Below are 27,337 nucleotides of genomic sequence, written 5' to 3'. Positions count from 1 at the left end.
TCGCCCTCAGGCCAGGCCCCGCTCCTTTAGCGGGCGCTAGAGGCCCAGCGGCCGCGTGTGAGGGCGGCCGGGAGCCGAGGGCAGCCGGGAGCCGAGGGCCGCTCTGTGAGGTGAGGCAGCCTCCCTCTCTCCTCTGGCATTGCTCTTTTTCTGCCGTCATGCCTCCTCCCTGCTCCTGTCACCGGCCCACCTGTCCTGCTGGCAACCTCTTTGCTCTTGGGCAGCCAGGCCTCGATGCCATTTTCTCTTCCCTGCCTCATCCACATACCTGGCCCTGGCTGGAGCCTGTCCCAAGCTGAGGTGCTGCCTGCCCTCCCCATGGAGGTCCTGCGGGAAAGGCACCTCCATTACTCATCACTGCATCCAGACACATTTACATGTTTCTATTCTTTTACATTATAGGAGTCTAGTGTGCTCTGCTTTCATGAGGAGTTTTCTCTCGGTTTTCCCGCTTTGGAAATTGTGAAAAATGCATATTTTATGATTGGCTTTTCGCAAATATTAAAATGAATATTATATGTGTTGTGTTAGAAAGTAATGCAGTATTAATTCTCTTAAGTAGTGTGTTAAATATAGTTTTGGGTTATAACAAAATGTTAAAATAGAAACTATGCTATGTAAGATATTTTTTTAAAGAAAGGACTCGCAGCGAGATAGCAGCCACAGGACACCTAAATCCTTCAGAGATAAAGAATTTATTGCCCACTTATCAGAAGAAACTAACTTCTTCCCGGCTCGAAGGCGCTGTTAGGATCAGGAGGAAGAAGGTGACGATGACCAGACCGAATCCTTTATTTGAATGGAATTTATGCATCATGTATGAAGTGTATGAATACGCAACAGGTTATTGTTTTTAAGGGTTAATCCTTTGTTAACGCGTGTCCTTTTCTCCCGGGCCTGTGCTGCCCCGAGAAAAGCACCTGGACATCTGTAACTCTTTCGTTTTTGCCTCATATTGTCCTAATTCAAATTGTACAAATTATTATTACTCTAATTGTATTGTTTTCTTTATAACCATTTTATTACTATTAAACCTTTAAAATTTTAAAAACAAGTGATTGGCGTTTTTCACAGAAATTGTGTCTTGATTCTCTTTTCTAAACACTTCTTCCTACCACTTGCTGCATGCTCTAGGCAAGCACAGTCATTTATAATAAACCTTTTAAATAAGCAAGATTTGAAGTATTTGGGAGTCCAATAAGAATGTGTCAGCCAGCTCTGCTCATTCCGTCTCCTGGTTTGCTTTGCAGTCTTTAGGTCAGGAGATAAATTCCTATTAAATACAACTCTCATCTCAAGGCATTTTAAAACACTGTACCTAACGTGAGGAAGTAAAAATGACACCAAGTGTTTTTGTATATGTATATTTTATATATTGTGATGACTTTTTTCCTAGAAAATTCCTTGCCTTCATACCACCTTGAACCTACAAAGTTTGTATCTGGGTGCTAGGTTTCAAACAAAATTTTATAGGCTGGTTTCATTAATCATCCAGGGTATCAATTAATAGAACATTAGTTACCAGAACACTGTCAAGCAAATTCTAGTGAACTTTTTATTACTGTGATATAAACTGCAGCAGCCAAGTATCACATAAATGAATGTGATAGAAAGGTCAGTGACAGTGTGAGCAATCATCTCCTCTTAGTTGATCACCCAAGTGGAATTTCCATTAGGGATTTTTAACCACAGACTCATGGTTCTTTTTATGACCAGAGCAGCTTATTTATGGAGCCACTGTTTTTCTACATCTCAGGCCCACTGAGATGCAGACCAAGAAAGAAAGGTTAAGGTAACTTAATTAAGACCAATGAAATTCCCACTGGGAAGACAAAATCCAGTCAACAGCAATCAGTCCCAGTGATGCAAGTTAGACATCTCCTTCCCCCTGGAGAAGAGGAGGTATCCTGCCTCCTGCAGCACCAGGGAGTCTCACCACACTGCAGCAGAGCCCCTCTGCCTGCTGGGACAGTCACTCACTGGGGGAAACCCTTGTGTAGGGTGAGGCACCTGCTGCACCTGGCACAGTACCTTTACCTTCTGCTGGACACTCTGTGACAGAAACAGTGCTACTTTCTGCCAAAAGTTTGTTTACACCCATGCAGGAGGGAAAAGGATTGTCCCCAAAATAAGCTGCAAAGGAAAACTGTTGCCTTCCCAGCTCCCACATCAGTCTTTAGACACCAAACACCACCGTTTTGGCCACATCTACACCATAAACCTGCAAGAGTCAAAAGTGATAAACAAAAATACATAAAAATAATCTTCCTTGCAACACTACCAAGTTTCTTGTGAAATTTGCTCAATTTCTTTTAGCAAAGTTTTATAAAAGGCTAACAGATTACAACATTCATTAAAGCAAAACAAACATTTTGAAGAGAACACAGTTCAAAGTACGGTAGAGAAAGTATCTTCTCTCTAGGCAGAGTTATCCTTTCACTGGAAGTTTATTTTGTTTTTTAAATTGAATTCTGGAAGTATTAACTTAGGTGTTTCGTGTAAGAAATAATAATTGCAAATATGCAACAATGTTACCTCTGCTGAAAAAGCTGAGCTGTTTCTTTAGCAAGCTTTCCCTAGGGAGAGATGTTAGAAGGCTGAATATACAAATACCTATAGTCTGCAGAGATTAAATAAAGTCATTTTAATTAATTCCCAAGGGGGAGAGAGTCCTTCCAACCTCTAAATTGTATGGAAGCTCTGCAAGAAGGAAAAGAGACGTGGTGTGTAATTTCAGCTGCTTCACAGTATTTTTCCACCCCAGAAAACACAAAACGTTTTCACAGTGATACAGGTTATCTTTCTTAGGACTGACACCCTGAGAAGGGGAAAACCATGTCTCACTTGGCCTCAGAAGGAAGTGCTGCTAACAGTACTAACATGAAATAATTTTCTCTGTTACCTTGAAAACACAGATCTATAATTTAAGAAGTTGTTCCTCACCAATTTAAAATAACATCAGGTTACACACCTAAAAGAGAAGTGCTTTCAGAATGTGCTGCAGTAAGTGTGCATCATTCCCTGTCACTACCCCAGCCCTGTGAATACTCCAAGGACTGGAGCTGCTGTAAATCAGAATGCATTAATTCTATGCCTTAAGGAGCTTGCAGGGAAATGTCTCTTGCCTGCTGTTGGTACTGTCATCTGTCAGAGGGGGAGCTGGTTTTGCTGAGGCATGTGGGTGCTCTTTCCATGCCAGTAAGAGCTAACAGTAATTGATGTTAATAAAGCAATACACTTTTACACTTACTAAAGGCATGGACTCAATTGTCAGCAAGCATAAAAATAAAACTAAATGGAAACTCAACATACATGTTAGCTAGAATAGAACAGCTACAGTGCATTAGAATATCCCCTTGAAAAAATCCCCAAGTTTCTGAGAAGCCAAACTATGGATAAAAATAAACCATTTTGCAAATAATTCTTTTTTTCATGGAAATTTCTATAGCCACAATGAATGGCACCGTGGCCTCCAAATAAATTTCAATACTTCCCGCTGTTCTGGAATTCTCACCCTAAGCAGGAGGACTAGGCTACAAGTCTGATTGTATTTGTGTTTCTTTAATTGGTTCCAAAAGAGAAAGCTGGTCAGGTAAAAATCTGAGCCCATGATCTTCTAATGGAAAAATAGAAAGAATAAAAAATAAACAGATATAAACATGCAGGAACTTAACATCTCAGTGACCATCTGTGAACATATGTAATTGTCCCTCATGCTCTGAAAATACAAGGTAAAGATCAGTCAGATAAGACAGTTTTAAGTTTTTTTAAGTTTTGGATAACTAATAATGCTGCTGTTCCTGTGTCCAAAAAAAAAAACCAACAAAAACCCAACAAATAAAAACAACCCAAAAAACCCAAACCACCTTGCTACCAGCAATCCACCTAAACATTTAAACACCTATCCTTTGTTAATCCCCGCACTATCACTACTTCTCCTCTTTACAGATGGGTATCTTCAGCATTAAAAAACCTGAAAATTCAGGAGAAAATGCAGGGAACATCATATGATTCCATGCAAAATACAGCAAGTCCAGCCCTTGGAGGATTTCTCTCTGCTTTTACATATTCTGTTTTTCAGGTTTTACTGCTGCTGAGATAGTTCATCTAGCTGATAATTCTTTATGTGATACAGAATAATTCTGAAAGATGTCTGTGTGACAGAGTAATGAATTTCCTTCCTGTTACAGCCAGTTTTACCTATCTCAAGTTTCATAATCATGTCACTCCAGATCCAAGGGAGCCACCAGTTTTTTTCACAACCCATTTCACCTCTCTCACTGGGGCTCCTCCCTGTGGGTCACACTGTAGCAATTTCAGTGGCAGTTTGCAAGGCCACAGAAGGGAAAGAGCCATGACTCTGGGAAGGGTTAAGGAGGAGACAAGATGGAAACATAGCAGTGGGTGAGAGACAGATAGTGTCCTCCTGCACATGTATTGGAAACTCAAGAATGAAATACTCCTGTCTTTTCTGGGGTGAGCATTAAAATCCCACACAGCCTGGGCATGTTACATTTCACTATACACTCACCAGAGCAGGACTGTGGGGATAAAACTCTGTGTTCTCCTGCTAATTATTTGACCAGGACAGATTTTCCCCAACATATATGTTGGCACTGAGGAAACTTTCAGGAGTTTGAAGAGAGACTGAGCTACAAAACATTCCTTGAAGACCAACAGCCATGGAGAAAAGTACTCACAGGCCTTGAGAGAAAACCCAGGAATTCCTCCAAGTCCAGGAAAACCTAGCTTCCTTCAGTAATGACAAGCCTTTGGGGAAGGAAAAAGGTAGCAATCAGAGATATTAACTACCGATTCCTTCTGCTTATTACCTAAGGAGAGAATGCTGATGTGCCTGTGCCTGGGTCAGGGTTCCACTAGGCAGAAGAGACTATGAATTCCATAACAAAAGCAGCCCTTGTGAGGAAGGAGAGAGAAGCCCAAAGGAAAATAAACCAGATGAATCAGTGCTTATTGATGTCTGCATTCATTACATGCAGAATAAGCTGAAAAATAGGCTGAAGGGAAACTCTCAGACATGAAGTTCCTTCCCGCAGCTGAGCTTGCTTCTGGCAGGTGGGGATGCTCTCATTTCCTGGCTTATCCTAAACATGTGCTGCCACTGCTCCCTTTGGGCTGCCTCCAGTGCTCATCAAGCTTCTCAGTGAGCTGATACAAATTTTCAGCATTGCCCCAAAGCACAAACACATTGAACTACTGAAGCTTCTCCATAGACCATTCTTTGAAACACCTTGGTTGGAAACTGCAGAGCTCCTCTCCATCAAAGTGCCTAGGAACTTCCTTCCTGCCTTCCTCCCCTCCCTTTTCCCTTAACTGTCGGAAGCGGACTCGTTTTGCCATTCCACCGATTAAAGCCATTAAAACAATGCGAAGGAGGGAGATGCAAACGAGCTTCCCAGTGAAAGCTCAGTTATCTTCGGAAAACGCAGCAGGGAGATGTAGGGGGGGAAAGCCAGCTCCTAGGAGGCTCACCGGGAAACTCTCCGGAGCCGCGCCGTTCCCAGGGAAGGGCGGTGGGAGGTGGAGCTGGCAGCAGGGGCGGGACTCTGATTTCCATAGTGCGCTCCCAGAATGCGGCGGGGTCTCCCGGCGGGAAGGAAAGGATCTTTCCTGTCCCTAAAGGCGTGTCTCTGCAGCCGTGGCTTTCGCCGCCCGGTCGGGAATACACACCCGACTGCCTGGGCAGTGGAAAACGGCAGGCGCCGTTTCCCCAGTAGCCACAACTTAAAAGCTCTATTTTCAAGGGAGGTATAAATACTCCTGCTGTAGGCGGAGTTCTTCGGCTGGTCCGAAGGTAGTGGGGCATCTCAATTGATTGTTCACAGTCAGTTACAGATTGATCTCCTCGTTCTCTCTTTCCCCCCTTCCCACTACTGCACTTGACTAGTCTTTTGCACCCCGAGCAGACCCTTCCGCAGCATTTCAGCACCTTCCTCTCAGCTCTAGTGTAAGGAAAAGCACAGCTTCCCCCCAAAGCCAAATAAAAATCCCTCTTATAAAATATTTATAACAGTGCCCACTATCACAATATCCACGTTTCCGGCAAAATTCTTGGTGGTTCAGCCTGCCAGGCATTGCCTGCAACCTCCAAAGCACTGAACATAACCTGGCTAATTTGGATTAACCTGGTGACATGCCAGGAGCACAGCAGGGTGTTCTGAGCAGAGGTGTCCCACAGAGATAAGACTGGCAACAAGCATTTATAAATATATACCACTCAGCACAGTTCAAAGTGTTGCCAAGCATTTTTGAGAAGTGGTGTAGGAACCTCATTTTCAAAACTACACCTGGTCAGACAGGTGCAGCAGAACAGAGGTGGCAGAAGGGACAGCCTAGCTCTGTCTCTGATGGGTAGAGAGCTAAAGTATTCTCTGAAAAGACGCACATCTGAGCCTTTTCAGGAAGAGAGAGGCGTCTCCTTGGCCTTGGGCAGAAGGTCTAGCCACTGTTGTTAAAGCATGGAGGGTCACACCTGCTGCTCAAAGATAAATTCTTTGATGGAGCATGTCAGGCACCTGCTTTCCAAAAAGGAGTTCAATGCTGACAATCACAACAGACTGCAACCACCGTTCTGTGACCTCAAGAAATGTGTTTAGGTCTGAAGGAGGGGTGGCCTTCAGGCCCTTTTCTGCTGGCTGGAGCTTCATTGGGCTTTACTCACCACCCTCTTTGTTTGGGATTTTGTCTGATTCTCTCCCTCCAGATAGATTTTTACCCTGTAGGTGCATCCCAGATACCAAACTTCAGGCTTTACAGCGCAGCGCAGGTGCCAGGCACCTAATTTTCTGATACTGAATCTTTTACTGGAATTAATAAATCATGGCTTGGGATGAGGAAAATTTTATTGCATCTATAGTGCTAGATAGATCTTGCTTACTCTGAAAGATTAACACTGGATTCAATTTAGTAGAAGGAAGAAAAATTAACCTAGGAAAAAGGAAATGTCATTGACAGCAGAGAACCACATAATAACCACTCCTTTCTTGTGGTAAACAAATGAGTGTAGCAGGACACTTATGAATGCATTTGATAGATTCTCTGAAGTCAAAGTGTCTGAAGAAACTAAATTTTGCTATTAGACTCTGTTGAGTCTGAAAATGTTCATTATTTAAACACTATTAAATTGCATGGTCTAAATTAGTTATTGATTTCAGCCAGTCACCAGATGAAAGCAAGGAATGCTTCAAACTAAAAGAGTTTTGTGGCAATGTTATTTTCCCCCCATAAACAGTATCCCAAGATCTACAATTCTCACGAGAATTTTTGTGTACAGTTCTACTTATTTTATATCTGAACTGATGCATGTCTCAGGCTAAATGTTTTCTCTTGTTTTTTAGCTCTCCTATGGTTATTGATCTGTAGTTACTAGTGGCAAATACATGTAATTGGCTGTACTGCCTGATATTGCCTGTGATTCATTTACATATGTGTAGTAATATTCACACATTGTCCTAATTTCCTCTTTCCTTTCCAAGCATTGTGTTTTCCATCAGTGACTTAGGTCTGGCCTTTCAAAGTGCAGTGCTTCATGCACAAGAGGATGACTTGCTCCTTATATATCCACAGTTCCTCTTCAGGCTGAAGTGTTCAAGTAACTGGATGTCTAGTGACACTGAAGTTTGACCATCCCTGTAATTTTCAGCAAAACAAGCTGCATTGGTAGGAAAATAAGTCCAAACAAACACTGATTTTATCCTATCACTGAAACTGTTACCACAGCACTGTGATCAAAGGAGGACTTTCTGATCCTTACCAGTTCTTTTGGACATTTTCCTGCACGAGCAAGCACTACCCTTATACCCACTGCTGTGTAGCTATAGCAAACAGCATGCTTCAAGGAGACCATTAACAATTATGGTGCACTTTGGAAGTGAAAGAATGAAAAAACCAAACCCACTGTGACCCTTTTTTTTAATTTAAAATGTGATTTTTCTATTGAAAGAATGGCTGGTTTGTCCAAATTGAACATTAAGGGTGATGTGTGAGAAAAAACAAAAAGGCAGGCAGATTACAGTAAGGCCACTGACATTTCCATGGACTCGTTAGCACACCAGTAAACAGCCCTCTCAGTTTGCATCTGCTGAAGTCAGGTGCTCTATTACTGCTCCTTCAGGCTCAGGGAAAGGAGCTTAAGCAAAGCTCAACCCTCTTGTCACTATGCCCTCTGTGGCAATCTGCTGGCTGGGAAAAGATACAGCTTAGTTAAACTAGTGGAGTTTTACTTGCTATGTTAGTAGGTACCTTGAGACTGAAAAAGACCAAAACCAACTCCAAAGCACAAAAGAAGTACCAACCCACACACGAAAATACATCACTAAAGTCCACTGTCCAAAGGCATCAGCAAAAGTTACATATGAAATATTTCACATGGCAAAGTGAATACAAAACTGAATGCAAACTTCCTCACTCAAAGCAGCAGTACCAATTTCTAGTGGCATGCCCCGTGTCCTGAATGCATTCTGTTGTTCAGAAATGAGTGTTACTGCAGCAGGAACAATCAGCAGAGCTGTGGAACCTAGTTTGTGTTGCATACTTTGTTTGGAACAGGCCCATAGGTTAAATGCAAGTTATGAGGCTGAATATGGAAAGCAAACAGCAGAGAACTTGTGGTTTGATGTGTAAACCAACAAGATTAGCTGAGTAAATGGCCCTGTCTAGCATCAATTTCTCTAACTTCAGGGAAAATTTATAAATTACCTTTTTCTCCTCCCTTGAGATCACCTTCTGCTGATTTTTTTTTTTGCCTTTTTATCATTCTGAGCAGCATTTTACCAGGCTGTATTGCAGAACAATTCTCTCCTATTGTAAGGCAAAATATATCAGATTTCAGGAAGGCCACTATTACTTAAGACAAAGGCAAGTAGAAGGTATTAATGCAGGTCAGGCTGTCAAGTGTCAGCTTTCACTATGAAGGAACAACTGGCTGTTCAAAACCCCAGCCTGTGGAAATCCTTCAGAGGATCGGGTTACTGATTGTGATAAGGGTTTTATTTGCATGGTTGGATTAATATAGCTTATCTCCTTTATGTTTCTGTTAACCAAGTCACACACTGCTTGGGAAGTGAACAGCATTTCTGAAACTGAAACTTTCTAGTGTAAGGATTTGGAGCAGTTCACAGACCCCATCCCTTTCTCTTGGAGTGCAAAAACGAAACTGGAGAGTGGTCATGTCCTTCCAGAACCAAGCAGCCTCATCTAGCCTCTACAAAGACATGATCATTTATTTTTCATGGTACACATAGATCTTGTTCAGATTACAGCACAATGGCTTCACATAAAAGCAGCTGCTCCTGACACAGAAAATCCAGCACTAACATTTACATGACATCAGTCTGTGGCCTGAGAGCAGGCAGAGCTCTGTCTAAAAGAACAAGCTTCAAGTGCAGAGCAACCTCCAAGGATGTTGAACGAAAACAATTGATTTGTGAGTGGGATTTTGGGGAGATATGAAGACAGGTTGTGCATGGTAGAAGAATGTTTCTTCTGCCCATGGCTGCATGGCTTCACACAACCTACATAGATCCAGGCAGGAAAAGAAGGGAAGCCCTTTGCAGTCAGAAACTGAGAGCCCTCACCTGGCACATGCACTGCAGTGACTTGCACTAATTCCTGTGACTCTTCAAGCTGTGCTGAAGTCTTAGAAACGCCTGGCAACTGATTCAAGATGCTACTGCATTGAATTTTGCTAGGGTTGCTCATAGATCCCTGATCTGCAATGACAAAGGGAGTTCTGCAACTCAAGCACAGCAAACCAAAGCCAAATTGCATAACAAATACAAGGGTTTATACCAGTTTGACTAAGCAGATTACACAGTTTGCACAGGGCTTGACTTACTCACTACCCACATCAAGGGCTGAGCATACAGACTGCAACACTCAGCCCTCTGACCAGTGTCCATTACCAATGCAGGCAGTCAGCAAAAGGCCTTTTGGAGCACAAAGTCTGCAGTGGCTTCTCTTGCCTACCAAAACAGAAAGGACAGCAGTCTGATCACTACAGTAAATGCTACTTTCTGAGAAGCCTTTAACCCGTATAATTTATTCATGTTCTACTTTCCAGAAGGCTGTATCCTCAATACATAGCCTCACACACAAGAGGGCAGAGAAAATTTTGTGGCACCAGCTCTGCAGTGCCTTTCTTGCTTGCCACTAGCCAAATCCTGGACCATACCCAGGCACTACCATAATTAGCAGTTTAGACATACAAAATTGCTGAGAGTAGAAACCAGATAACAACCTTGACTGCAAACCCTCTGCTGTTAACAAATCTCTTCCAGTACTAAAAAAACTATCACTTTATGCAGTATCAAGATCCCAGGCCAGGATTTACTGTCACAGACACAGTACAGACAAATTCCTTCCTAAAGGAGCACCAGCTGTGCTACAGTTGCTGCCTACCTTAGTTCTTAACCCTTCAGGGAAAGGAGCTGACCCTGAAGAAGTCCCAAGTCTGACTACTTTAAGATGTACTACAGTTTACAGAAATAAGTTTGTTTCCAAGAGGATGCATGTGTGGGAGATACACCAGGCCAGGCTCCATGGACTGTTAATATCACACAAATCCTGCGCTGAAGCATAAACTGCAGGATCCCTTCCAACTGGAACCATAATCAGAAATTATGTCATAGGTTCATGCAGCTGTGGCAAAGACCAAGTGAGGGGAGCTCCCTTATTCTCTTTCACTGCATTTTTTTTTCTTCTGTAAGAAGGGAACACCAAGGCTAATCAGCAGCATTTGGGTAATTGTTTAATAATTTAGGATGCTTAGGAAAGCATCCTAATGCCTCAGGAAGGAAAAAGCAGACATGCATAGCGCATTTAACAAATTCCAAAAGATGGTATGACCTGTTCTCCTTAGAATGCATCAATCACATTAATATAACTTTCTGCACAGAGATAACAGAGCTCATGGTGTATCCATCCCAGCGAGTTTCACAGAGGGTTCACGTGGTGTTGACAGTGCACACAGCAAAGGATAGGATACTTGAACTCAGGAAAGCAATTTGCTTTCCACTGTGACTCTGCCCCAAAGCTTAGAGGCAACAGTATCCTCATCTTGGTGGGGAGTTATAAATGCATTGATTATGACATGCAGACGCCAGGGTGGCCAAGGTGAGTGGCACAGCGAGGACTCACAGGAAATGTGGCCAGGTGACACCAGTGTAAGGATGGAACAAATCTTCATTCCCTCTATTGTTCATAGTCTAAATCCATAACCTGCTTGGGGTAGCACTGCCTGCTCTTGCAGCTCACTGTTGTCAAGAAACTGTAAGCAGTACTAATTACTGTATTCCTATTCATCCCTGACTTAAGCACTACTGCTCCTGAACAAGACTCATGTGTTTCAGCATCATACTGAAGGAACTGCTTGTGTACCAGGCTGCCTCCACCTGTGGAGGCAAAGAAGAGAGAGAGGTGGCAGGAGCACCGAGCAAGCACATCTAGGACACTCCCCTGGGCCTTGTGTCTTCTATCACCAGAGGGGCTCCCTGGCGGCTGCAGAGGTTTCAACCAGAAAGGGGTTGGCTCCTGCTGGGAGGAAGCAGTTTAAAGGAACAGTATTAACATTGTCATTGTCAATGCTGTAATTTAGCACCTGTTAGAAGGGAGGTGAGAAATGCTCATGGTCAACTTTAACCCTTACTGTCCCAAGGAGAATGGTGCCTCAGCCCTGACTGAAGTCCTTCTCTACCAATAAAGGACTCTTCACCCTCCCTTCTACAATTTCCATATTTATCCATATTCCCCTGTTAGATGGCAGCTGTTTTGGAATAAAACCTTTAAATCTGCAAACAACTAACAAGGAGCAATTTAGTTCCCCACAGCACTGTGCTTAGTCACAGAACCTGAACTATGTTTCAAGAACTGATTTAAAAAGCCTGTGCCTAGTTCTTTGAAGAACTGAATTAATAACACAGGCAGATAGGACAGAACTTGTTACTTGACTTGTATGTATATTTTCTAAAGCTGAAAAAAAAATTACCTCTGGTGTTCAGCTAAGTCTCATCTCATTCCTGTTGCCTGCACAACACATTTCAAATAGATTATAGCTTTCGAAAGCTCTACAGAAGAGCTGCAAAGAGAAATGACCGTAGATGGGAAGATAATGCACTTTATCTGGTAAGAGTCTTGTAGATAAAATACTGCCTAAGCTAACAGCCATCTGTCCACTTAAGGACAGTAGAAAGAAAAAGCCCTCTAATGTGAAAAAAGGAGATGGACAATGCCAGGGCCTGAGGCAAATGATGACACTGCTTTAACACTTACTTGCTTAGCATTTCCCAGCTTTTGCTGATAAAGAATAGGAGCTGAATAGCATTCAGGCACAGCCCAGCACTCCCAGGAGATGTGATACTGTCCCTCTCACTCATAATCTGCTGGTGAGCTTTGTTCACTATCTTTGGCTAAACCATTAATTAAGGGAAAGCCTTCCTGCAGTCCCTTACACCTCTGCAAGAATAATTTGATAGTTATGCGTTGCTGTGTGGGTTGTTAACAGTGGGGGACAGTCCCCTGCTAAGGCAGAATGGAAGGACACCCCTTCAATAGCGATGCCAAGTGCAGTAGGAAAGTATAAGGACTATGTACCCCCTTGCAGTCCCTTTGGGTCTCCAGATTCTACCTGGACATGGGTTTATCCTTGCTACACAGAAGAATGCATCTCTCCAGAAAAAAGGGAAAAAAGACTGGGTAGTGGTTTTAGATTTACACACCCTTCAAAAATCTAAAAAGTAATGCAACAAGCAATTACTGAAGGAAGTCTGGTCATATTTTGCAAGACAAAAACCAGTGCTGCTAGAAGAAGAACTGCCTCAGGGACACTCATGTCGCACACACTGCAACATCACAGCTCTGAGAAGGGTCAGACAGTGCTTCTAGAGAGCATAGGTCTGCAACCTCAATATGGCCCACGCATTTATGGACATATCCAAACTGGGCCATTCAGGATAAAAACCCACTTTTAAATGCATATACTCCCAAGGGCAGCACAGAGAGGATGTGGTTATTCTTTGTACCTGCAACACGAATAAAGGCTGTTAGAAGGTCTCAGTCTGCTTGCCCAAAGAAGAATCACTACCAAACTTTCCTCTCTGCAAAAGGAAAGGAGATAGTAACCCATAGATCTGACACCAGAATCCCAGCATTTCCACCCACCAGATGCTCTTTTTCTGCCATACTGCAATTACTCCAAAACATATTCAGGAAGACTAAGATGTAAATAGATCAATAAGGACTAGTAAAGAGAGGTACATTAGAAAAACTTGCTATTTTAGCATCACCCTCTCTACAGAGAGGCACAAAGCTAAAACAGGTCTAGAGCATATTTAGTTAGCAAGTCCCTGTGTTTTATCTCAGTAGGACCAAATAATTCATCCACACTTTAGAAAACCTCTATTCTTATCCTCAGCTATGAATACAGTGATAGAGTCACATGAATAGGTACAAAGAAACATAACAGAAAAGACTAGCTGAAAAGACTGCTCCCCCCAGTAAACATAACAGCAAATAAGAGAAATCTGTTTGTCCGAGAGATCTGCTTCTCTCTTTTTGGTAGTATCCTTTGACTTAAAAACAGCTGCATTGGAGTCAAAGAACAAAGCTCGAGATAGTCACAAAAAATAAAGAATGTATTTTTCTCCAAAGATCAAAACCGTAACTAACATAAGACATTCATATTAGAGTATTAAGTTCAGTGTCCAGAAAAAACTCATCTGCCATATAAAAAAAAAAAGATACTGAAATTGCTTTACTGCTCAAGAATCTCTTTGCTCAAAACTGCTTAATTCTTCTCTCACCAAGTTTTGTCAGTAACTTGATCTTAACTACATTGTACAAACAACTTTTCTTCTCCACCCTCATCTGATCTAAAGCTCTTCTTTTGTTCTGGAGAGTTTTGTTGCATGTTCCTCTATAAATTTGCTCAAATGCTCTAAATCTCTGTCCCCGCCTTCGAATTTTATCGGGTTGTTCTTCTTGTCCTTTGGAGCAAAGTAGATGGTGGGGAATCCCTCCACTTTGTAGTGGTCATTCGTCACGTCGTTGGCAGTAGCATCCATCTTGGCTATAATCAGATTTTTCTCATTCTTGTATTTTTTGCCTAGCTCATTATACACTGGTTCTAGTTTCTTGCAGTGTCCACACCATGGGGCATAGAATTCTATGAGAACATCATTCTTTGGATCCATCACTATGGTATCAAAAGTTTTACCCACTACCACTTTCACAGGCCCTTTGTTATTTTTTGGCACTGGCTGGGACTTCACAATTGGCTTCAGTTTTCCTAGAAGGAAGCAAAACACACACAACACTGTTAGAATGTGGTAAGAGCAGCCCTTACAATCTCCCCTAAGAGCAGGCAGAAGAGTACATCCTCATCCTCCTGCCAGGGAAAGATCGCTGCACTGGCAAATGAACCTCCCTCAGCATGAAACACAGGCTAGTTAACTGGTGACCTTTTGGCCCAATAACCTCGTGAAATACAGGCAACAGGTTTTTTTTTGCAATTCCCCCTAGAACCCTTCTCCCCTTTTAATGGCTGTCCATCCACAAAGTAATAACCCACGATTTAATATAGTAGTCCCAAATATGAATGACCACCTCACACTTTAATGCCACAGGAACATATCAGGCTTGTAAAACAGACTCTGTTTACTGGAGCCATTGCCTCAGGAAACAACTCTTGGAAGTGTAAACAAAATAGCTTAGAGAGCCGTATTTTAGAAACTGTACCTTTTTTGAATGCCACCACAAACTGCCTGAGTACATCAGAGTCAAACTCTTCTGGCTCCATGGCGTACTTCTTGCCACCTTCATCCAGAATGGCAGCGTTGACATCCTCTCCACTCTCAAGCAGGCCCAAATCTTTTATCTCAGAAGAATAATCTTCCTCATCAGAAACAGCAAACACGTATTCAGGGAAGTCTTTAGCCACTTCCAGGACTTTGCTTCTCCAGTACTGAGTAGCTGAAAAACCAGAACAGGACAGAATTGGTAATTTCTAGTTATTTTGTGCCTGCTTCCCCTCACAGGGAAGGAAGGGTAATTGTAGCAAACTAACCAACACGGTAGTCGAAACTGAAGTCCACAGAGTAGTAGACAACCACCAGAGGACGCTTGGAGTATCTCTTGGCATCGTTGGAAGGCTTGCGATGACCAACTAGAGGCAAAGCATGTTTTAGCACGTGCTCTTTAATCTCAGATCCATCTGTAGAGTCCTGTAAAGAAATAGCGAAAAAAGTTCAAGCAAACAGATTTAACCAGCATTTCTGCTACACACTACTAAAAAACCAATATTGGGATACACATGATTGCGAAAGAGGGAAGGATGTGCTATAAAAACAAGGCTGCCACCACATTTTATTCAAACCTTTGAGCACTGAATATTGTATGGACAAATTATTATCCGAAAATGTAACATCTGGACTAATTTCATAAAGTCCTCTTGAAAACGAAATACAGTTTCAGTGGACAAACAGGTTGACTCAAATATCTAGTGGGAGTACTTCCAAGAGGAAGATGCCAACTGATTGCAATTACAGAGAAAGAGAAGCTTCAGTCCCACACACAAACATTTTAGGTCTGGACCATCTACTCACTTTAAGATTCAGAACGTGCATCTTGGGCTCGTGCTTCGACTGAAATTTTTCTGGCTGCATGACAACCAGTTTTCCTGGAGAAACTTTCAACAGTTTCGCAATCTCGTTGCTGAAGGTGTGATGGAACTTATAATCTTCTCTCAAACCATTAGCTGAAAAATTAAGGTTAGGGCGAAAGAAAAGTCATTAGAAAGTGAACTGACAGACTGTAACTGAGATAACTGCAAGGAAACGCTCTTCCTGTTCTCCAAGTGACACAGAACAACCCAGTCTTAGAGAACAGCTCTCATCCATGGGTGAGAAGCATGTGAATATACATACAATTCCAGCAGCACTATTTGAATGCTGTTCAACAACCCATCCACTTAGTGAGTTATCGTACACATTCATACACCTTGAACAGCTTCCAAAACATATGCAGCAAAACAGTTATTCTGTCAATCTCTCACCTCTTGGCTTCTCCCCAAATAGGTCAGCTAGCCAAACTATTTGCTTTGGGGCAGCCTAGGAAACAGTTCTGTATCTTGCCATGCTGAAGCAAACAATTGAGGTCCTAATCCAACTAAACAGCAGCCCCAGAATCAGACATAGACAGGTTGCCAGGAATGATCTAACCAAACTGAACCAGAAGTGGATGATGATCCTTTCTGCAAGCATCTCATCCAAAATGAGTTTGGTGACAACTGACTCTGGGCTGCCAGATACGAAACAAGAGTAACAGACAACAAATATATCTAGGCTTTAAGCCAAAAAATTGTGGTTTGCTCCTCAGGAAAGAATTTTTCCCTCCTCTCTAGATCACATGTTTTTAGTGACACAATTACCAAGCAGAGGTATATTCTGTGACCAGCTGACACTTTAGTTACAGTCTCAAAATCTGGTGTGAGCTTATTTTTTGAGTACAAGTAGAAGATCACTCACTCTTCCTCCTACTACTTCTTCTCCTCTCCAACCCTCCCTACTATACTAGGAGTAGAAATAAATGATCTCTCCATGCTCAAAGTCCTAGGTAGAATCCCAACAAAACATATATTCCATTAATATTTTAAAACATTCTTTACCTGCTTCCTGATAGAGTTGATAGGTTTTGTCATTCTCTCCACTAAAGACACCAATGATGATGACATCGTCCCCATCCCTCAGAAATTCTTGTACCTGCTTGGTAGCCTGAATCTGTTTGGATGGAGGACCAGCCTGTTCAATCATGTAGTCGACAATACCTGTGAGAGAAATCCGCCAAGAAGTTGCTTAGAACATTTACTGGACTGAAAGACCCAGGCATTCCATCTAAAACATTTAATGCCACACTTCCCAAGAACACCTTTCCTCCTGTGCAGCCCTCCCACAATAACCTAAAGACCATATCAGCAAGATTTCAGTCGAAGTTTTTAAAGCTGCAGTTCTGAATATTCCTTTTCAGGTTGGTTTCAGAAGAGGTGACCAAGCACACAATCCATGAATATCAGTTGATCTTGCAAGCAATGCTCCTTTCTGAAATTCCAGACCCTTCACTGTCTCCTGAACCTGTTATGAACCAAAGTGCTACTTGAATAGTCTTAAGTCTAATTAAAACTTAATATTGGGTATTTTTGCCAGCCCTCAAGGCGCATTCCAGTATAATTAAAACCTGCCCATTTACCCATGCTGCCACTGCTTCATCAAGCATATTTAACTCACTTGATATTGAAAGGAGCTGATACTACCACCAAAAGATGTTATGAAGACTTGAGACAAATTTAAACATCCTGTGTAGGTATGAGAGCAGAATTTTCAGTTTTCCCCAGCTACTGCTACTATGACATAACAAGTCTGCGAGTCCTACAGATACATCAAAATATTTGCGGCCAAGCCCTCAGAGCACAAGAAAAAGTGTCAGTTGCAGTACCGTATTTTTCCCGTGGACCACTGTAGTCATAAGGCTTGCCCTTGCGGAAGATTTTGAGAGTTGGGTAGCCAGTGACATCAAACTTCTTCGCAAGTTCCGTTTCAGCCGTGGCGTCGACTTTAGCCAGGGGGATGGGAGGCGTGCGCTTGCTGAGCTCCTGGGCAGCCTTCTCGTACTCTGGAGCAAGCCTCTTGCAGTGGCCACACCTAGGGAGGGAGAGCAGAGGGCACTTCTTACAAGCCATTAAGCCTGCCAGGTACCTTCTACCCCCAGAGTGGAAGAGTTAAATCTTCCAGAATGCAGAAATGGGATCATTGAATCTACAGAGGACACTTCAGCCATGCAAGACGCGTCTCTGCAACCTGAAGCTGGCCTCTGCACCTGGCCTCACATTACTATAGGTAGCTTCATTTTTAGAGGCTGTTTTTAAGCTAAGGACCAATTCCTTTTGGTTTTCAGTATCTCAGTGTGTTCCCAAATCAGTAAATATTGTGAACCTCCAGTGAAGATCTGGACACCACCCCTCACTGAGACATAGATCCAGTCTAGTCTGCTAGTGATTTGCAATGTGATCTCAGATTAGAACTGAGGTACATTGAGCTTGGCATGAAGGCAAAGGTGTGTAACAAGGCATAGCAATGGAAGACAGGCTCACCAAGCGTGGGCAGGCCATTTGTGCTAGACAAATACAGGTGACTGCCCTCTTGCTTACCATGGAGCATAGAACTCCACCAGGATTATGTCAGCATCATTCACAACTTCGTCAAAATTATCCTGGGTCAATACCAGAGTAGCTTCGGGTGGAGGGGTCCAGTTGGGGTCAGAAACCTCCTTGACTTTGGCCACAATAGCTGAAATACAGTTCAATAACCCAATTAGCAAGCATGCATTTTATCATACCAGCAGCATGTCAAATGCAAGAATTTGAAATCAGAGGGCAAGCACAGCGCTGGACCAATGCTTACACATCAAGCTTACATGAGAACACTTTCTTAATCAAGGTCCTTTATGCCTTATTTCCTTGTTGGCATTACCAAGAAGGTCTCTTCACCTCAAAGAGTGTCTTATGCAGAGCACAGATCTTTACTTTGAAGCACTAAATTCCATCTCAGACAGAAAGGGTAGTTTTGCCCCCTCTGATTAGAGCTGGGCATATTAATAAAGCAAAATACAAGTGGGTTTCTATACAGTCAATGTATAGATCAAATATTTATTGGCTGATCCTTCAGCAAACATGAGACTGTTTCCTCTTCTAGTCAAGTCATATTTCTAGAAACCTTCTGTCAGTAAGAGCACTACCCACTATCTGCAAAATTGTCCTCTAACATGCAGCTTGTTGAGAGAACAGGGAAAATTTCAGCGTTCATAATATTACTTGTTTTGAGATAAAAAAATTGAGATCAGAGTCCTCCAAAACAGCCACATATTAAGAAACAAGATTATAGGCTATTTTGTTTTCTGATAGAGAACTGCAAAGGACTGGTGCTTACCATCTTCTGTCCGAGACCCATCGTAGTCAACAGCTTGGCCTTTTTTTAGGATTTTGATGGTTGGGTAGCCACTGACATCAAAACGACTCGACAGTGAAGTGGCTGCAGTAGCATCTATTTTGGCAACAGGAATAGGAGGGTCATTTTCCTTCAGAGTTTTGGCTATCTTCTCATACTCAGGAGCAAACTGCTTGCAGTGCCCACACCTGTCAGAGGAAGACACAAGCAGGTATGTAAATGCACGACAGACATGCAGAGGTGCTCTGCTGCTCTGCAGTTCCAGGATGCCTTCTGACAGATGTCTACATCATCAGCACAGAAATGTTTGTCTTGCTACATGTTCAGATCATGGAGAGATGGACAGCAACTATAGCTAATGTAATTGAAACATTTATTTTTCTTATAGCACCCTAAATTGAAGTAAAGAGGAAATGAACCAGCAGTTCAGTTGGCCTAATGCAATCTCCCACCCACCATCTGCCTCCACACAGCATCTGCCCCCTCTCTGGCCACGTCAGAACTCTCTAGGGAGAACAGAGGCTGCTGATGCAAAAACAGGCATGACCAAGGATACCAGCATAATAAATGTTAAATACAGCCTGACAAGCTAAAGTTGAAACCAGGAAAATGTAGGAAAACAGAAGTGTGTGGCAGATAGCCTTTCCTCCTTAGCATCTCAGCTGGAAAGAGGGGAAGCAGAAAAATAGGAGAGGTGTTTAGTCACACATCCTTCTGCTCAGATAAATTGAACTTCATGTTTAGTTTTCATGTAGGCAAACTACAGCTACAGAATTAGTGCCTACAGCCAAGCAGGAAGGGGATTCCCTGTGACAAGAATGGCACAAGTTAAAATGCAACTCCTCAAGCAAGATCATATTCCCCCTCTATTCAAAGGCTGGAGAAGGAGCAATGAGTAAGTCATTTTTGTAACACTGAGCCACAAAGGAAAGGTTCTGGCTGCAACACTAACTCAGCAACTCTACTGAAAGTATCTTCTATCTTGTTTTCCCCCAGTAACCATCCCTAATGTTTTTGAACATAAGAACGAAAGACAAGACACATCCTGGCCTAAATCCTTTGTCTTGGTTATATGCAGGTAAGTCCATTGTACTCTCTGGAGCAGACCAGTGGTGCTGTATACCCTGGGATGCCAGTAGAACTGCCATCATTAGGCAGATGTACGACGCACTGCTTAAATTGATAATAGAAACAAGGTGTGTCCCTAACCACTCCACACCCTGCTGGCAAGGACAGAAATGTGAATTTGGGAAGGAAAACCTTCTGGCAATTCCCTTGCTAGGGAAGCCTTCATTACCCCATCTAGGTGAGCAAGTACACACATTCTCAGTGGTCCAGCACTGGCACAGGATGATAGCGGGCTGCAAGACCACATTGCATGACTTTTCTGGGCCTCTCTGAGACCATTTCTCTTCCCTGACAGGCATAAACCAGGGATAGAATCAGGCTTGTGCTCCCCTTGGCATGGGATCCCTCAGTATGACCCACAGCTGTGGAACAGGAGCAGGCTGCTGGGTACTGCACGGCACAGGGGTGGGAAAAAAGGTTCTTCCCCACCACCAGAACCATCTCTTCTTCTGGACTATAGCAGAGCCCTGGGCATCTCCTGCAGGCAAGTTACTCCTTTGTCACCTTTAAAATGGCAACCAAAGTTCATTTTTTGGGAGCTTTCCCTGGCAGAGAAGCGCTCTGACGCCGCACCCATGGAGGTGCTGCTGTGAACCCACCATGGTGCGTAGAACTCCAGCAGCACGGTATCCTTGTCTGCAGTGAAGGTGTCAAAGTTTGCATCATTCAAGACTAACACACCATTTTCTTCTTTAACTACAGAATCATCATCATCTTCGTCATCTTCTTCTTCATCATCATCATCACCTTCATCATCAGCTTCTTTTGTAACAGATTCTGGGAAGGTAAGAATATAACACAGATTAGATTGTGTCACATTTTACAGTAAAGTGACAGTACCTGATTGAAGATGGATTAGGTACCTCCTGTGGTTAAGTCCCCACAAGAATTAGTTTCTGCTCCACATACAGTGACAGCTATCTCAGCTTGCAAAGAGCCTGGACTCACAGGTTTGACCATTTCAATTTTGTCCACACTACACCAGCTAACAATTTTATTATTTCAGTAAATTATCAACAGGTATTTCATATTTCAGGGAGAACTTACAAAATGGACACAAGAAGAATTAAAGCACACAAATCTATGCAACAGTTGCCACCAAGGTTTGATGGACATCTTGTTGAAATGTGGGCAGAGAGGCATGTTTTGCTGGGCAAGAAGGGCACACAGATGATACCTGAACTTCAAACAGAACCCCTTCATCATGCAACAGAGCAGCTGTCCTTTCAGTGTAGCCAACCTGAAGTTGGAAAAGTTAGTCTCTTACAACAAAAAAGGTGTTATCTGTTCCCAATGCTCCCCGTGTACCCCTGCTCAGGAGACCTGTAACACCTCAACAGCTATGTGCTGCCTGTCTGAACGTCTGATAAACAGACACACTTGCTATAAACCCAAAATTTACCATTTCACTACTATCAAAGTGATTTGGAGGCAGCACTTCTAAACTGTGCTTCTTTCCTGACTGCTCCATCCACCTCTGCAACTCTTGCTTTCAGTTACAGAGATGTTTCAGGTCTGCTATTCATCGAGGAATCCTTCCACTTACAGGAGCATCAATCACTCTGCTCTGGATCAGCACCAGGCTGCAGTGAGTGTAAAATCAAGTAATTGACTGCAAGAGTCCCAGGAAAACCCCCTCCTATGCACCTGGCAAATGCCAGGTACTCTTCTAAAAAAACAAGAACAAAAAAAAAAAAAAAAACCCCAAAAAAAAAACCCAAAAAACAAACAAAACAAAACAAAAACAAAACCAAAAAAAGAGTGAAAGCTTCTTCTTTCAAAGAACTTTTGGTGAGGCCTTTGAATTAAGACCAGAACAGTCCTTTAAGGGAGAAAGCAAATTTGTTAAATTACCAAAGCAAAATTAGCATGTGAAAGCTGAAGCCAGCACATTTCTACAGGTTCATTCTTTGTTGGCTTGGAATTTGAGATGGTTTTTCAATATCTGACCTTTCACATGTTCTTTTAAACTTTTCTTAAAAAAACAAAACTGCTATCTTTCAAGGAAACCAGACCTTCCTGAAGGACTTGAAAAGAATTTCAGTTACAGAACAACTAATGAAAAGATCTCATCCCAAATGAAAACTGTAAAACAATGAAGTTGAGTCCTTTTCAACCAGTGGGAGTCTCAAAAATTGGATTAAAAAAAAAAAAAAAAGAAAAAAGGGATTAGGGTTTCTTGTTTAAAATTATTTTCTATTTAAATGGCTTTTGACTAAGCTGAGAGGCGCTACTGCAGCAGTATTCTGGAAATATTCTGATTTCATCAGGAAGTTGAAAGTTAAGAATGATAAATATGTGCTATCCAGATATGAAAAAGCTAACAAAACAAAACCACTTTTGTCAGACCAACAGCAGACATTAGGAACAACCTCACCATGGATAAATTATGCCATTAAATTGCAATAGCTACTTTTATTTTAGAAGAAAGTATAAAAAACAAGCCTATATGCTCTCAGGAAACAGACTCTTGGAGAAAATATGTTGATTTTAATTAGAGGTCAAATTTACCTAGCATGAAAATAGGAAATACTAAAGCTTCTGATGAAGGGAGAGATCACAGGAGATCATTTATCACACAACCCTAGTCAGCTAGATTAGGTTTCTTTAACAAGTACTAGTGTTACACCTGATCTTTGAGGCAGCTAAAAGCACTATTTGCAAGCAGACAATGCCTCCTGTGTTGCAGCTCTTGCTCACCCTTGAGTGAATGCACTCCTCACACACCTGCAGGACTGCCCTGGTGAAACAGCTGGATTTCAGGGGGCTTCAGCAGGCAAAACCTGTGCCTAACACGGGTGGCCAGCAGTTCTGAGGGCTTTGTTTCACACAGGCTGCTCCTGGCTGGCCTGTGCCTGAATTCCCGGCCATTGCATTCCTGGCAAATTGCTTCAGATATGGTTTTCCCTGACACAAAGGAATGCGAGCAAAACCAGCCGGCCAGTTCTGCTCCTGCACCTCGAACTACCCACCAGGTCGTGACCCTTGTTCCTGCTCACTCTGCTCACTACCCACCCCCAAGAGAGACACAAAGACCACAGCAGCTACAGTGGCACCTGCTCTTTTTAGGTAGAACAAGGTATTACCTGCGAAAACACCCAGCACTGGTGGAAAATGTAACCATCAGATCCACCATCCCTCGCTGAAATCATTTTGTATCTTTCCCTACAAGTGGCCGTATAGCCTGCGAAGGTAAAACTTCCCTGACAGTGGCACATTGTCATGGGCGTTACACACACACCCCCTTCCTCCTCCCTGGAGATGGAGGCAGACAATAGCCCTGGAAAAGCAGGACTCCGCCTTTTCCCAAACGGCTCAAGGAGGGCGTGCATTAAAAAGAAAGCTAAGCACACTTGTATATCGGTCCTTAGAAGTGCAGGCTTACTTTCTGCAGCTTCCAGCTTCACCAACACCCAGGGCTATCACAGCTACCTCTGCCACCCCTTTACTGTTGGAACTGAAAAGACCTGTTTCAGGGACCCAACCACGGGAGAAACAAGCAGGACGTTTTTTTTCTTCCCATAAAGAGCAAGAAACTTTCATCTGCATTAAAGATTTACAATCTAAACAGAACAGAATGAGTCTAACTGTGACACCTGAAGTGGCAGAAGTAGCTAATAAATAGATACATAAGTCAGCTCATGAAAATAAAACAGCTGCCCCCAAACTGAAGTATCTTTGTTTCTTAAAGAGACTTGCAAAGCCAGTGGACAAACCGACAGCTGTGACAGCTGTGGCTAAAACCTGTCTTCTGGTAAAGTATGTATAACCCCCTCATACAAAAAAAAAACCCCAAAACTGCACACAAATTTAAAAAAAACAAAACAAAACAAAAAAACTCCCCAAAAACTCATAAAATCAATCCACAAATTTCAACACATTACTACACAAGTCAAAAAACATGATCAGGAAGGTACTTTTTTTAAGACTTGAAGTACACGATGCTGGCTAGCAGGCCTTTTTTAGAATGACAGCTACTCTGAAATTAATTCTTACAGTAACTTCACTGAACATTCAGCATTTATCAGAAATATAGCCTAGTAATATTGTCTTAAACAAAGCAGATCCTGTACAGAAAAGCTGCATCCAGACACCAATGACTTTGGGATGCTGCCTGAAAGCTTCCTTTTGAGGAGCACACTGTTCCCTAATTGGATGAGCTCAGTTTTCAGAAACCCAGAACTCAGGACTCACCATGTGTTGCTACGGTATTCACAAGATTTTCAATAATATCAGCCCCCTTCAATCTTTTCTGTGGTGGATCCTCTACATGATCCCTCCTTTCCCATCATCAGGATGCCAAGGGTGTAGTGTTCAGGATCCAGGCTAACCTCACCTCCAGCATACTCACCCCCCTGCCCTGCTCAAACCTCGCTTCCCAAGTCATGCAGTGCAACAAGCTGGGTTCAGAACTTTTCATTTCCCCAACAACCAATGTGCATAAGATTACTTCCTTGTTGCAAAGTAAATTTATTCCACTTCACCCAAGTCTGCATTCCAAGGGCAAAAAAATGAAATCCCCAACTATGTGCATTTTTAAGGAAAAGGCTTTGTCAATGCTAGTTCATGATCTATATACAAATCCAAAATACACAATAGAACCTAGGAAACCATTCAGAGTTGGGCAGTGGATTAGTGTTCTGCTCTACACAGCAGGAGATACTTCCATCCCTGTGTACCTCTGATCCCCAGAACTCCTATAATGAGAAGAGCAGCGAGCACGGGAAATACGGATGAGAGCCAGGCCCACAAGAAGCTGAGCCACTGCTGCCAGCCACAGGTAACACTGTAACATCACAGGTGTTACTTCACCCTTTGAAGGTGGCAGGGGAAATCATACTACGCTTTGTCAAATGTTACAAAGAAACCACAACCATGTTCTAGCTAAAAGCAGAGAAAGAGGCATAACAATTGTATTCCAGTTTACAACAGAAAAAAATACAAGAGCTCCACAGGAAGATTCTGTATCTCCGTCTCCTTACTGCAGATACCATATTTAAAAACAAATCTCAATTTAAAACAAATCTCTTTACCCTCATCCTACAGACCAGTTAGTTACACAAATAGGGTAACTGATCTAAATGCACTTCTGCAGGTTTTAGTGCCTGCTAGGCCAGCAAGAAGTGGTAGGACAGGAGTTCAGAAGGTCATCCATAATCCAGTCTCTCTAAAAGCCCTCTAATACTTAAAATACAGCAGTGTTCATGCAGGAAATATAAACGATGCATAATTTACTAAAATCCACATGAAAGAAACTTAAAACCGAAAAAAGAGACACGCTCAAATGTCTGCCTCCTACTATACTCATTAAGCCTCAGCAGCTTTGTTTCAGCTAATTTTGGAAAGGAGGAGATACAAGTCAGTGAAATCCAAAGACGGTAGGAAGAAACACCAAGATGGTAACAATGGGCTTCCTTCTGTGAGGGGAGAAAAAAAAAAATCAGTTCGAAACACGAAGAATGCACAGTGTCCCTGAACAAAGGAGTAAGGAAAAGAATGCTCAGTCACAGAACCGCAGAATGATAAGGGTTGGACGGGACCTTAAATACCTCATAGTCCCAACTCCCCGGCCAAGAAGGGACACCTCCCACTAGACCACTGCTTGGTGATCTCGAACACTGCCGGCACTGGGGTATCCACCACCTCTCTGGGCAACCTGTTCCAGTGGCTCACCTCCCTCAGAGTAAAGCCTTTCTTCTTCATATGGAACCTAAATTTCTCCTCTTTCAACCTGCACCCATTACTCCTCGTCTAATCACCACAGTTCCCGATGAAGAGTCCCTCTGTGTATAATGAAATCGCAATCTGTCCGATAGGAGTCGGAATAAAGAATTCGCAAATTCCGCGGAGATTCAGAAGCCGGGGATTGCCAACATGGCTAATTGTTAGCTAGCTGACACCTCCGTGCTTGGGAGAGGCGAGGCAGAGCCGCCCCACGGCGCACGACAGACGAGCGGCGCCGGGACAAGCGGCTCGCACAGACCTCAGCGCCTTCACGGGGCGGGCTCAGCGCCCTGCACAGAGGCCTGCGAGGAGCACCCCGGCCCCAGCGGCGCCCCGCCAGCCCGGGCTGCCCGCAGCGCCCAGCGCCGGGGCCGCGCCGCCGCCTCCCGCGGGGGGACCCGGCGTGCGCCGCCGGGCCGGCCCCTGCCCGCGCTCACCTCCGTCGCCATCCTCCTCCTGTGCGGCCGCGCTCCGCGCCACGAGGGCGATGTGAGCCAGCCCCAGCAGCAGCACCAGCACCCACAGCCTGCGCATCCTCATCCCGCCGCCGCTCCCGGCCCAGCCCGGCCCGTCCGCTCCCGGCGCTGCGCTCCCGCCGCTCGCCCCGCCCCCGGCGGCACGCCGCGCCCTCTGATTGGGTGCTGCCTCAACACGTGCTTGGCGCGGTCGCCAATCAACAATCGTCACGAGAGCCGCCGGCGCGGGGTGCGCGGGTTTCGCGGGCTCCGCGGCGCCCCCGGGGACCCCCGGCGGCAGTGGCCGCGGCTCCGCGGCGGGACACGGGCGCCATCGACCGGAGCGGCGGCGGGAAAGCAGCGGCGCCACCGCGCGCGGAAGCACCCGGCCGCTCTGAGGTGCCGCCCCGCCATTGGCCGCCGCGGAGCCGCCAACCGCAGGACGCCACGCGTGGAACGCGCGGCCGCTCCGGGGGCGGGAGGCGGGAGGGGCGGGGCCGAGCGCCTCGAGCGCGTGCAGCCACATCGCCCTTCGGGATTGGCGGGCCGGCGCTGGGGGGCGGGGCCAGAGGCCCGCGGCAGCCAGTGAGGGCGCGCCGCGTGCGGCGGGGCGGGGCGAGGCGGGGGGCGGTGAGGGCGGGCCGAGGGCGGTGCTGGGGCCTGTTAAATTCCCTCAGCGGGAGAAGGGAACTCGGTAAAGTGCTGCCGCGGGCGGGAAGGGAGCATGGAGACACCGCCTGTGGGTGCTCCCGCGGGGACCAGGGAGCCTGCGGCGCAGTGAGCTCGCCGGTAGCGCCGTGGCTGCGCGGGAAGGTGTCGCGGCACAATTTCTGTCCGTGGTTGTCCGAATGGTTTATATGGTGAACACCTTAAGATGCAGCGAGACAGCGCTGAAACCTGGGCTTTTGGTGCCGAAATTGCCAGTCTGTCCCCGTGCTTGGGCGGATTGCATAGGCTTATGGGACAATTATTCTCATTTTTGCGAAACTTTTGACTCTTGAATTGGTAGGCTGTAAGCAT

At 44.1% G+C, this 27,337-nt stretch overlaps 1 protein-coding gene across 1 annotated transcript; it reads right to left on the bottom strand.

Annotated features, from left to right (window-relative positions):
• Positions 1–13,180: 13,180 nt before the first annotated feature.
• PDIA4 (protein disulfide isomerase family A member 4) lies at positions 13,181–26,476 on the bottom strand. The gene is made up of 10 exons (XM_084213219.1): positions 26,300–26,476; positions 20,738–20,915; positions 18,993–19,198; positions 18,215–18,353; positions 17,503–17,708; positions 16,679–16,837; positions 15,618–15,769; positions 15,080–15,236; positions 14,752–14,985; positions 13,181–14,302 (listed from the first exon to the last, which is right to left on the bottom strand). The coding sequence occupies exons 1-10, from the start codon at positions 26,400–26,402 to the stop codon at positions 13,887–13,889; spliced, it is 1,950 nt and encodes a 649-aa protein (XP_084069345.1). The 5' UTR covers positions 26,403–26,476; the 3' UTR covers positions 13,181–13,886.
• Between the last annotated feature and the right edge of the window lie 861 nt (positions 26,477–27,337).

This window comes from Fringilla coelebs, assembly GCF_963513975.1.
Source record: "Fringilla coelebs genome assembly, chromosome: 1".
NCBI lineage: Eukaryota > Metazoa > Chordata > Aves > Passeriformes > Fringillidae > Fringilla > Fringilla coelebs.
The sequence above is the reverse complement of the archived record's forward strand: the minus strand, read 5'-3'. Positions and strand labels throughout refer to the sequence as shown.